Source organism: Telopea speciosissima, chromosome 10, assembly GCF_018873765.1.
Source record: "Telopea speciosissima isolate NSW1024214 ecotype Mountain lineage chromosome 10, Tspe_v1, whole genome shotgun sequence".
Taxonomy (NCBI): Eukaryota; Viridiplantae; Streptophyta; class Magnoliopsida; order Proteales; family Proteaceae; genus Telopea; species Telopea speciosissima.
Window position 1 is genome coordinate 23848468 of NC_057925.1, and position 13014 is coordinate 23861481.

A 13014-nucleotide genomic window follows, 5' to 3' on the forward strand; every position below is an offset into this window, starting at 1 on the left:
TCTCTTCTAATTAGTCTTTCCTCCCTTTGGCGCATGTTAAAGTTCTAATGGATGTTTATTTAGCTCTAGTATGATATAGTATAGGGAAAAAGTTCTCTGTTCGGGAGTGTGGCCTATGCCAGCACTCCAATGAGACTATCTCTCTCCTTCCCATGTGAAAAGACACCTCTGCCCCCTTGTTTTAAGGAGGAGAGAGATAGACACATGGGAGTGCTGGCGTAAGCCACACTCTCATACAGAAAAACTGCTTTCCTATAGTATATTATATGTTAACAAATCTCATTTCTTTAACTAATGTATCAACTTAATATTTTTTATTCTTTGACAAATAATCAACTTCTAATAAGTCTCATGAGTTAACGAAATGCACAAAAACACAACTAGGGAGAATTGTATCTAGTGACATTTACATATTGTTCTACCAAAAAAAATGCATATATGGTAAAATATGGAGATTGATACAAAATAAAATTTGGAAAAAGATACCCACGATATCACATGCCCTCTGACATTCCATATCATAGACCCCACATTATCTTTCCACATTAAATGCCCCTTGTATAATAATCATTTCCTGTGATGCCTATTTGTGGAAAATCACTCTGGCGTTATAAGAACCTCTTCCAAATAAAAAAATTCAGCATACCCAATTTGGATTATATATTAGGGAAAGAGAATGCTACCTGGGTGTGTGTATATGCTGTCTGTGCCTAGACATAGGGGCATGTGAAATGACTACTACACTTCTAAAAAACTATGCCTTTTTATAGGGGCATGATGGTCATTTTCACCCATTCTGGTGTCTGGGCATAGGGACAACACATTACACGTGCCTAGGTAGCATTCTTTCTCTCTATATATTATTAATAACTAGGTGTAAATTTTTAATTAATTTTGGAGAAGCATTCTCAATGGGGGAGTGTACGGGCCAAGCGAGTGGGGCAGCCAACGACAACGCGTTGGGCATCTAGGGGTAGGATTTCTGCCTTTCATGGGAGTGGGACAGTCATTTCACACCCCCATTGTGTCTGGGTGTGGCTTGCACCCCATAGAGAATATTTTTGCCATTAATTTATTGGAGGTTGTTGCCTTGTTTTGAATTTTTTTTTTTGGAAAAAAAACTCTATCCGGACACCCTCCTCCCCATGTGAAAGGACACATCTATCCCCATGTTTTGAGGATGAGAGATAAACACATCACACATGGGAGTGCTGGCGTAGGCCACAACCCCGGATAGAAAACTGTTTCCCATATCTTTTTAAGGAGAGATAAAACTCTATTTCTACTCTCTCACCAAAAAATAAAAAAATTTTCTACTCCACGTAAATTTCTGCAACCTGAGGGGCACATTATTCAAAAGATTCATCTGATGCATGTAAAAAGCCCCCCTTTTCTTTCAAAAGTTCGTAAATGATAACAGAAGATTATCGGAAAACAGCAAAGCCTGAAAAACCAAAGAGCAAACAACAGAAAACCTCGAAACCCCGAAGCCCGTGAATACGTTCTTCCAGAAACGAAAGAGAAATAAGATGATCCATGGAAGAAAAATAATATAATCGAACGATCCTCAATCCACGAAACAAAACTCCTTCTATCGTTCCATCATTCGATTTCACCTGAAAATCGTTTCTTCGATCGATTTCATGACTCTTCGACGGATATGTCGCCGGCTTTGGTAGATCCTCAAATTCCGACGACCACACCACGAATGCAATCAACAAACCCTAACGCTTCCAAAGGTCAGATCTCTTCCCCCTTCCTCTTCGGTTTCAGCGGTTTTTCTTCGAACAATTTGCAACGGAAGTCATCGGTCACCGATTCTGAGACAATGAACGCATCGAAACTTGGTCATGGAGCGGCTTCCAGAAGTGGGAATGCAAATGAGGCCAATATTGATATCAGTTTTGCTTCCCCTGCTGTGTCTCGTGTCGCTTCGGGGAAGCCATCGGTGACACCGTCATCGGGTCTTTCGAAGCCTCGGTTTGTGAAGGTGAGGAAACACTTGGCTGCGCAGCAGGTGAGGGCGCCACCTGTTTCGGAGGCTCGGGCTGATTCGAGTTTCAATCCATTCCGTCCAGTTTCGGCTGGTTTGGATCAAACTGAAATGCGGGACCTGCGTGATAAGTGGCAGAGCTGGAATTCCATCTCCCCAGGTTCTGCTCAGAAAAGTGAAGGCTCGAATGCTTTTGCCGCTGCAAGTTCTACTGATATCAAGTTTGGCAAATCCGGCGATGCGGCTTTTGTGTTTGGAGCAAATCGTACTTCGGTCCCGAATTCAAATGTGGAAAAGAGCGGGCTTGGTGGCAGTGTCGGCAAATCATCTCCGGACGAGAGGAGGAAGTTGAACATTGTAAGTGAATCGGAGAAAAAGGATTCTAGAGATTCCACTTTTAGTCTTAGCGCAGGTGGGAGAGGAAGTTCAAGTTCAGGTGTGTTAATATTCGGAAGCAATAGTGGCAAAAGTTCTGATTTCGATAGTGACAATATAGAAGGCTCTCGGAATGTCATGGATGCAGAGAAGCCTAAAGAGGCCAATGTTAGCTCTAAGGGTTCAGGGGAGAGCAATTTTGTATTTGGAGGAAGTGACGATGGGGAAAGCATGACATCCAAAATTCCAGAGCAAATGAAGAAATTGCACATGGAGGACTCTGGGAAGGTCGATGGTGCGGAGAATCCTACAAATGCTGATTCTAACCCTAAACTTAAAGATGAGAACACTTTTTTTGGCCGTGGCAAGGTCACTGCAGGTTTTCCTGATAGAAGCACGTCAGCAACTATACCTCCTGATGAGATGAAGAAGTTGAACATGCAAGGCATTGGGAATGATAAGAACTCTGTCCTCTATGGTAGTGGCACGGGCACTACAGGTTTTCCTGATGGAAGCACCTCAGCAACTATGCTTCCTGATGAGCTGAAGAAGCTGAACATACAAGGCTCTGGGAATGATGATAGTGTTGTGAAGCCAAAAGGGACTAATCTCAGAAACAGTAACATTTTTGTTTTTAGGAGTAGTGAAAAGTATGCTGGTAGTAGTGGAGAAAGTGTGCTGGCTGAGGAGATGAGGAAGTCTAACATTGGAGATGGGATGGGAGATTCCACCGGTCAAATGAATACAAGCTCATCTTCTCGAATATTTGTAAAGGAGACACAGCATGTTCCTGCTGTTGAGAACCCAATTCCCACGCCGTTCCCATTTCATACTGGATTGCGGGGAAAAAATTTAGGAGCTGGACAAGTTCCTTCATACCAACCAAACGATGAGAATGTTACCCGACTGGGTGGAGCTGGTGTGTCATCATCTTCATTTTCATCAACTAGCTCTGGCGACCAATCAGTAGGGAATGGTTTTGAAATGCCTTCCACAAATAAAGCTGAGAATAAAGCTGAGAATAAGAGTGGATTCAGTTTTACAAGCACAAGAGATGGGTCAGGAACACCATATACGCATTTGAGAACACCAAAACAGCATTCTTTTGCTTCTTCAAGCGACAATCTATTTGCTGATGTAAATCAGAAGTTGGAATTCAATGCAAAAAGAGGTGCAGTTAATGATCAACGGTTAAAGCAAAGAAAGGGAAAGTTGAGGCAATCTGCCCCACTTAACCATTTGGCTGGGCAAAAACATGTTTCTAGGGAGAATAGTTTCCAAGAAAATTCAGAATCTCCTAGATCTTATTCACCCATGGATTTTTCTCCTTATCAAGAACCTTTAGCAGGTGATGAAGGTTCGAGAGAAAATTCCATGGCGTCAGATGAGTCCTTCCACATTGACAATAGCCCTATGTCAACTGATGCACATCAAACAGTCTCTACCGATGCAACAGCTGAGGTGTTGACTGCTGAAACACAACACTTACATATTAATGTTGGATTGAATGACGAAGATTTCAACAGCAGTATTGAGCAAAATGTTGGTGTTGATCATTCTTTAGATGAGTGCCTATCTGGTGCAGAAACTGAGGGTTTTAGGCCCAAAACGGAGAATGTAGACGTGGATAGCGATGCTAGTGCTGCTACAACAACAACGGAAACTAGCTTTGGCTCAAACATGGAGAAACAAGAGAGTAATGTAAGGATACATTTTACTATTGCTTCAAATTCAGAAGATGCTGGTGAAACTAGTTTCACCTTTTCTGCACCATCATCTACACAAGGTCATTTATCAGCGGCAAAACGTCATTACAGAAAAAATCGATCGAGGATTGGTCTGGATTCATTTAACTTTACACAAAATTCAAAACTTCAGACGGCATCTACGCCATTGTCGTTTTTTCCGTTTGGTAGTAGTCCTTTATTTTCAGGTGCTAGCCGGAGTCAGAAAGGAGATTCATCCACTTCTGAAAGCAAAGTGGAGATTAGATCTGAAACATATAAAGAACCAGATATCAAGCAAGGATCAATTTCCATAGCAGCACTCCCTACTCAAGAGTTTTGTGAAAAGTGGCGGCTGAGGTGTTTCTTTTGTTTAATAAACTTTTAACTAGATTTGTGCCTAAAATCTAAAGGGAATGTTACTCTTATATATGACTTCTTTTATTTTAGATTTTGACTGGTTACTGTGTAAGAAATTTAGTACGTGGCTGTGATATTCCTGTGAAGATAAATGTTTCATTAGCCATGTTTTTGAAAGCACTATATTTGATTTGCATCAGGGGCAACCAGGCTTATGCGAATGGTCAATTATCTAAAGCTGAGGATTATTACACACGTGGTGTAAATTGTAATTCTTCAAATGAGACATCTAGAAGCTGCCTCAAGGATTTGGTTCTGTGCTATAGCAATCGTGCAGCAACAAGAATGGCTCTTGGGAGGATGAGAGAGGCACTAGAGGACTGTAAGACAGCTGCCGCAATAGATCCCAAATTTCTCAAGGTTCAAGTTAGAGCTGCAAAGTAAGGTTTTCCTTGGGTTATAGGTTATTATGCTTTTTGGACATCAATACTTTTTTCAATTTAGAAGGATTGACCATGCATGTTTTAGAGATTCATACATTTTATTGGGTTCCTTTTTTTTGATGAGGACAAACATGTATTGTTCATTCTTCCAATGTCTACAGCTCTCTAGACACACAGTTCTTGTTAGGATGACATAATGCTAAATAACCTTCTGTTTGTAATCTGTAATTAAATTATTTTTTGCATAACTCTTCCTTAATTTTTGTTCGCTTCCGTTTCACCTAAAAGCTCTAGCTGTTAGGGATGGGCAGCGTCGATGTATGCATCAACACTCCCCGCACGTGCAGGCCAAGATCCCATGGTCTTTGCACGTGGAGCTCACACAACATCGAGGGAGAAGAAATGTCGGGAAAACTCTTCCGATGCTCTTCCCAGGAGTTGAACACTTGACCTCCCTTCTTTGATACCATGTTCGATTGGGGGAAAAGATTGACTGCCTATTGACAGCCCTACTACTTTATTTAGAATAAGTAAATGATAGGTGCAAGTACAAGGATGTTCCTATGGACAGATTTACCCTTATACCCATATTACAATACTCCCCCTCAAGTTGGTGCATAGATATCACGCATGCCCAACTTGTACACAATTGGATGAAACAACTTACTGCTTAACCTTTTAGTAAAAATATCAGCTAACTGATCACCAGACTTAACAAAAGGAATATAGATTACCCTTGTTCCAACTTCTCCTAAATCTCCACATGCTTGGTTTGATTGTGTTGAACTAGGCTGTGAGCAATGCTGATGGCGGACTTACTATCACAGTAGAGCATTATCAGTAAGGGAATAGGGAGATCCAGACCTTTCCAAAGACTTTGGAGCCACATCAACTCGCAAGTGCCATGGGACATGGCACGAAATTCAGTGATGCAAATTCATCACCGAAATAGGCTTGTTTTATTAGGAATAAGTCTAGGGTTGGGTTCAATACATTTTGGGCCTTTAATCCCATGGGTTTTCTATATAATAAACCACTTTTATGGGCCTAAAATATGGCTAATTAGGTTGCATGCAGGATTCCTTATTTTATTTTTATGTAATTAGTGGCCATGTGACCACTTAAGTGATCATGTGACTTGGTTAAGTGGTCATGTGACTATTTAAGTTGGGCTGGATTAGGACTCTATAAGTCCAGCCATGTTTGGAGTCTAGTCCTTTGTTATTTCACTTTCCTTGTCAGTTTAGGTTACCTAATAGGTTATGGATTGAGTTAGGCCTTTCCTTTTAAGTATAGGAGTCTATTTTTGAGTCTTTTATATAAGGTTGTAAGGGGGGGGGGCAAGTATTGTACACAAATTTTGATATTAATGAAAAGCTTTTGCTGCTCTTCTAATGGCGATTCTTGCGCTTAGCGACACCATTCTGAGTTGGGGTATCCACACAACTAGTTTGGTGGAGAATTCCCTAGGTGGCAAGGTAAGACTGAAATGAACCATCCATATATTCCTTAGCATTGTCTTTGCTGAGGATGTGAATATTAGAGTTGAACTAGGTGCGAACCATGCTATGAAAGAGCTGAAAACAACAGAAGACTTCACTCTTGTGATGTATCATATAAACCCAAGTGACCTGTGTATGACAATCAATAAAAATAACAAACCAATGATATCCTGACATAGAAGTACAACGGGTAGGGCCCATACATCAGAATGAATTATTAAGAAAGGAGAAGTACTTCTATTATTTAAACTATGATAAATAGAACGAGTTTGCTTGGCCAAAACACAAACATCACAAAAGAAATCCTTCGGGTTACATTTCTGAAACAAATGAGGAAAAGCTTTAAGTAAAGTTCTAATAGGGATGGCCTAAACGCCTATGCCAAAGTAATAAATCAGATGATGGAGTTGTAGTAGAACCGGTCTGATGAGCTTGACAAGTAGAAGAGATGTCATTGTCAAGCATATAGAGACCACCATGTAATATACCACAGCCAATTGTTTTCTCTGCCTCCAGATCCTGAAAAATGTAGTGAGAAGGGAAAAAAGTCACTTTACTATTCAGATCAGTAGTGAGACGACTAATGGAAAGAAGGTTAGCAAAGAAATCAGGAACTTGCCAGAAATAAGCTAAGGATAAAGTGAGAGAACAAGTGATAGAATCCTTCCCAGAAAAGAGGTGAGGGAACCATTAGCAACCCGAACCTTGTCTTTACTTGTATAAGGACAATACTGAAAAAAGAAACTAGAAGTAGCCAGTCATGTGATCAGTGGTACCGGAGTCAAATGATCCAAGGATGAGAGACAACCAATGCACAATGACCACCAAAATAAATACCTGAATTGGAAAGATTATGTGTTAGAGGTTATCAGATTAGATGTAGAGGCTGAAGTGGAAGCGGAAGTAGGTGCAAAGGATGATGGAGGCTCCAATATAGTCATCAAGCGCCGGAGCATAGCAAGGTCATCCTGAGATAGAGAAGAACCGATACTGGCAGGGGCAGACTCAGATGCCTTTGTGTGATAAGCATGGGACTGGGAGGATTTACCACGACTGCGGCCTTGTGAGTTGGAGGAATTAGGCCGGCCCTGAAGCTTCCAATAGAATTTCTTGGTGTGTCTTTCCTCACCATAGTAGTCACACTTGACAGGCTCCCGTTCAGAGGGAGGACGATCACTGGGACGAATAGAACCACCTCTAGGCTGTGTAGTACTATAGTAGACCTAGAAAGTAGAGCAGATCGTTCCTGAGAGATGGGCTGGAACTTAGCAGTACGACGATTGTCCTCCAACTGAATCAAAGAATAGGACTGCTCTAAGGTAGGGAAAGGATTTCTACTAAGCACTTGGACATGAATCTGATCATACTCAACATTCATGCCTGCCAAAAAATCGTACACCTGGAACTTATCTTCCTGCTTCTTGAAATTAGTGGCATCAACAGTGCAAGTGGCCTGAAAGGTATCATAGAAATCTAACTTCTGCCACGGACTTTGCAAATCAGAATAATATTGTGATAGAGTTAGATCCTTTTGCTTGATCTCATGGAGTTTCTTTCGGTGTTCATACTTCATAGACCTGTGCATCCTTCCCGACCTGGGAATATGTGTCTTGAGCAGCTTTCCAAATCTTGGTAGCATTATCCAAGAGAAGAAAACCCTTAGCAATTTGGGGTTGCATAGAGTTGATGAGAAAGGACATCACCAAGGAGTTATCAGAACTCCACTTCTTCTGTGTTGCACCAGCAATAGTGGGTTTCTCAATTTTGCCTGTAATATAGCTAACATACCCGTATGCATCGATAGATATGTAACAAGAACACAACCACATCAAATAATTGCACCCATCTAGTCGAACAGAGCTCATAGGGAAAGAGGGAAAATCATTGAGTTCCCCGACTCGTTCCCTCAGTTCCAATTGATGCAGTGGTAAAATCTAACCTTGTCACCAATCAAATGGTTCACACGGGTTGAAGAAGGAAGACCAACGGTCTAAAACATACCACAATCTAGAGAAGCAGCATCCACGTTCATAGGAATCATCACCATCACAAACCAACAACAGGGAACAAAACCCTGAGAAGTCGATCAGGGAAAGAAAACCCTGAAAAGTCGACCAGGGAAAAACCCTGAATAGATAAAAAATGAAGGTTGAAGGGGGTCTCTCTGATCATATTAGGGTGAATTTGAGAGACCGAAAGAAGAGAGGAGAGAGGAGAGGTTCTTGGTTGTGGAGGAGACTACCACCGAGAGTGGGTGGTAGGTGAAAATGAGAGAAAGAAGAGGTCGTAGGCAGGTGGAGGCGGCAGTAGGGAGAAAATGAGGGAGAGAGGGCTTCAGCTAGGGCTAGGATCCCAAGGTGGATCTCAACTCTGATACCATGTTCGCTACTGTTTTATTGGGAAAACCTTCCCTACCTCCATGATTGTTTTGATGATAACAAACGTGTTGGCACAAGTCATTGTGTATAAATATGTTAGCAGGTTTGATAATGGAACCAAGAAGATCAAGCCAAGAAATTGAATGACATAAAGCACAAGGATGTTCAAGACAAAGCTTGAAAGATTAAGGTTTTGACGACACCTTACTATTCTCACTAAAGAATAATTGAAGAATGAAGATTGAAGATTGAAGAACATCACTTAAAGAATTCAAAATGAAGACCTTCATAAAGATGCTCGTGTGCACACTTACAAATACACAGTTACACACACACTTGCATACTTGTATTTGCATTTGCATAATATTAATGAAATTGCATTTGCATCATATAGAGACCTTAGGAGGTTGTAATTGAACTCACATGACCTTAAGAAATGTTGGAGCAAAACCCCGCGAATCCCCACAGTCAAAACTGTCAGAATCAAGCAATACAGGGGAACGGGACTGTAATCCGGTCGACTGGTTCTCAGGACCCATTTCATCCGGATGCTGGCAGCAACATCATGGGAACGTACCCGTAACTTGGTCCGGTCGACTGGACTGTGACCGGATGACTTTTTGCCCTCTAACGGCTAGTTTCCAACGGATCTATTTCTCCAATGGCTATGATCCGATCGACCGGATCATTCTTCAGGTCGACCGGATGGGCAAAAAGTAGATCCGTTAGAGCTCATTTTGCACATGTTTTTAGTGCATTAAATGACCCTATAAATAGAGGACTTGTGAGAGCTTTTCATCAATCCAATACAGTCCAAAATAGTACTTCTGTGAGTGGTGAAAAGTTATTCTAAAGTCCTATTGATTGAAGTCGAGTTATCTCCAATAAAATCATTGTAGTTTGACTTAAACACTCAAGATCTTACAAGCTTTCATTCTAAAGAGAAGTTCTAAGGAAGGTCAAAGCATTGAACATTATTGCATATCATTCATCACTTGCAAGGAGTACATGTTACACTCCTTGCCTAGGTAATTCTTACCTTTTCTTTATTGTATTATTTATGCTTTTAAGTTAAGAAAGCAGTAGTGTATTAATCTAGACTGTATTTAGATTAATACATGAGATTCTCTTATTCTGTGAAAAATAGTTAGGAGCCTCTTATCCTGTGAAAAAGATTGTAAATGTGTTTTTCCGACCTATTGTACTGAAAGGAAGAAGCTAGTGAAATTCTCTCAAGGTTGAGAGGAGTGGATGTAGGCTTGATTAGCCGAACCACTATAAATCTTGTGTGTTATTCTTTTTGAGTATTTATTTTTATATATTTAGTCTTAATCAAAGAAAATTTAAAAAGGCTAATATTTCACTAGTGATAACCTATTCATCCCCCTCTAGGTTATTTCAAATGTTTCACCTAAAAGCTTGGCAGCGTCAATTTATTCATAAATTTTTTTGTTTATTTAGTTATCACATTTAACATTTAGGCTTGTTGTATCCGCAAACACTACTTACTATAAATTATGGATGCTGTTTTAACTATCGAAATGCCACTTTATCTCTTCTAACAGAATAACCATTCATTTTTCCCCCTCCAGTTGTCATCTTGCTTTGGGGGAGATTGAAGAGGCAGCAAAATATTTCAAGGTTTGCTTGCAATCAGGAACTGGTGTTTGCTTGGACCGGAAACTTGTAATTGAAGCTTCTGATGGTCTGCAAAAAGCTCAGGTATTTTGTTTCTTTTTTGGTATGCATGGCTTTAATTTAGTCAATATTATTTTAATATAGTCTTACAATTCCTTCTTTAATTTCTTTGCATTTTAGTAACTATTCTTTCCCTGATTAGCAATTTAGTGATGAAGAAGAATAAGATCAGGAAAAAGTTATGTATTATATATATATATGTGTGTGTGGAAAAAGTTATGTATTATATATATATATATATATATGTGTGTGTGTGTGTGTGGGGGGGGGGTCGGCTACATGCATCCAAACAAAACAAAGTAGGGAAAACAGAGTTCTAACCAAACAAAGGGAAAGAAAAGAAGGGAAAAGAAGGATGGGGAAAGAGATGAGAAATGAAAAATAGGAAATAAGTAGAAAAATGAAGGATGAAAAACAAATGAAAAATAGGAAATAAATAGAAAAATGAAAGATGAAAGGTGAAAGATGGTAGGACATTAGACCTTTGGTGGCATGTTTATCCTTTCCCTTAAACCTGAATCTGAGCAGGATCCAATGCCTTACTTGCTATACAAAATTAACTTGTCTCCACTTGTTTGTTGGTGTGCTTTAAATGTTCTTCATATTACGTGTTTCTAGTTGTGCTTTTTATTTGTTCATATTTTATTTCTCAAATGATGCGGAAACTTAGTATATGAGTTCCTTTTCTGAATGGCAGCAAGTGGCTCAGCATATTGATCGCTCTATTAAACTCTTGTGTCAAAGAACATCAAGTGATGCGGAAAAGGTGTTGCAAATTGTTGCAGAGGGTCTCTTGATAAGTCCATACTCTGAAAAATTAGTTGAAATAAAGGCGGAGGCTCACTTCATGGTCTGTGCTTTAATTTATTACTATTAGTCTGTCCCTATGACTTAATCTCTGTTTCCTATACAAATTATTCGTTACTTTGAAATTTGATAACCTGCCATTTATTCACTTTTCCCTTTTAATTTACTGACCTGAAAATTGGTCTTAACATTGATATACTCACTTGTGGAATTAACAGCTACGGAAGTTTGAAGCGGTGATTCAGCTTTATGAGCAAACTCTTGATTCTGCAGAAAGGAATTCTTTGACAGTTAGTTCCGATTGCCAGTTAGAAAACATGAGTGGCAGTTCTAAAGGCAATAAAAGTTCTGCTGAGAGACTATGGCAATTGCACCTCACCTCGAAATCATACTTTTATCTAGGAAAGCTTGAGGAGGCTCTCGATTTACTTGAGAAACAAGAGATTTTGGGAACAACTGTGGAAAAGTAATACTCAAGTCTTACTTCATATTGTTAACCGATAGTTTCTTATTGTCAACATTAATTAGGATGGTTTTCATGATATGGGGCTTCTAATGATAAAGAACTACCCAGGGACAGAAGCAAGACTGTGCAATCATTAATGACCTTTGCTGCTACTTTGCGTGAGCTATTACGACACAAGGTAGGCCCATCCATTCCATAGAAAGTTTACTTTTTACCTTTATTTGTATCATTCTTCTGCAAGTCAGAGTGTCAGGCTACAATGGTCAAAGAATATCACAGCAATTATTTTAATTTTATTAGTCTTTCTGTTGTTCAGTAATTTATCCCATGCTTTTTGTAACTGCAGGCTGCTGGGAATGAAGCATTCCAGTCAGGAAGGCATTCAGAAGCAGTTGAACATTATTCTGCTGCTTTATTATGCAATGTTGAGTCACGTCCTTTTGCTGCAATCTGTATTTGTAATCGTGCTGCTGCATACCAAGCTTTGGGCCAATTAACTGATGCAATTGCAGACTGCAGCCTAGCAATTGCTCTTGATGGAAATTACCCTAAGGTTTGGCATTTAGATGAGATATTCTTTTTGTTATTTTGTGGATATCAGAAGATGAGATATTCCATAAAGATTTGGATACCTTTTCTTTTTATGGAGTTGGGTGGCGGTGGGGGTTAAGTATTCAAATAATGTTAATTTTCTGGGTGACAAAAGCCAAAATGAATTTAGTGCAAGTGATTCAAGGAAGCACATCAGCAATCCTATTAAAAAACATATTTATAAATAAGACATAAGCCTGAAGATAATGTAATCTTATCCTTAAAAGTGTGGAAAAATAATCTTCTTACGATCCTAGCAGCCACTTGGCTTTGTATGTGTAAGAATGTAAGGTATTTGTTGAAGAAGCAAGGACAAAATGATAGACTTTACCTTGTCGTCCATAGCCAAAGTTGAAAAAGTAAAATGGGCTAAACCAAGATCAGTCATGAATTTCTATGACGTGGGGACAGCATCACTGGCTCTTGGCCTAAAACTTCTAAATTGAGGTTTAATGTGATATGTGCATGATCAATCTTATATTTAAAGGGCTTTCACTATTTCTTCACCTTAAGAAAAGACGAATTTGAGTGTTTTAGCCAAATTGTCACATCATACTCATGGATCAAATCATGTTAGAGGGAGTTAAAGCAGCAGCTTTTTGGGGGCAAAAGCAGGTTCAATTTTGAGAAATTTCTAGAGGAGCTGAATTGTGCTACTCATTGGATTATTTGGAGCA

At 39.6% G+C, this 13014-nt stretch overlaps 1 protein-coding gene across 3 annotated transcripts in view; it reads left to right on the top strand.

Moving 5' to 3' along the window:
* Positions 1-1532: 1532 nt before the first annotated feature.
* Positions 1533-13014, top strand: part of LOC122642418 — a 34421-nt gene continuing 22939 nt past the window's right edge. The window contains exons 1-8 of one of the 3 annotated variants that reach the window (XM_043835878.1): positions 1536-2628; positions 2668-4452; positions 4653-4892; positions 10368-10497; positions 11171-11323; positions 11499-11746; positions 11855-11924; positions 12093-12299. In XM_043835878.1, coding sequence (XP_043691813.1) covers positions 1661-2628; positions 2668-4452; positions 4653-4892; positions 10368-10497; positions 11171-11323; positions 11499-11746; positions 11855-11924; positions 12093-12299 — 3801 coding nt within the window. In that variant the 5' untranslated portion in view covers positions 1536-1660. Of the gene's footprint in view, positions 4453-4652; positions 4893-10367; positions 10498-11170; positions 11324-11498; positions 11747-11854; positions 11925-12092; positions 12300-13014 lie in introns of all 3 variants that reach the window. The other 2 variants (XM_043835879.1, XM_043835877.1) reach the window with 2 other exon arrangements.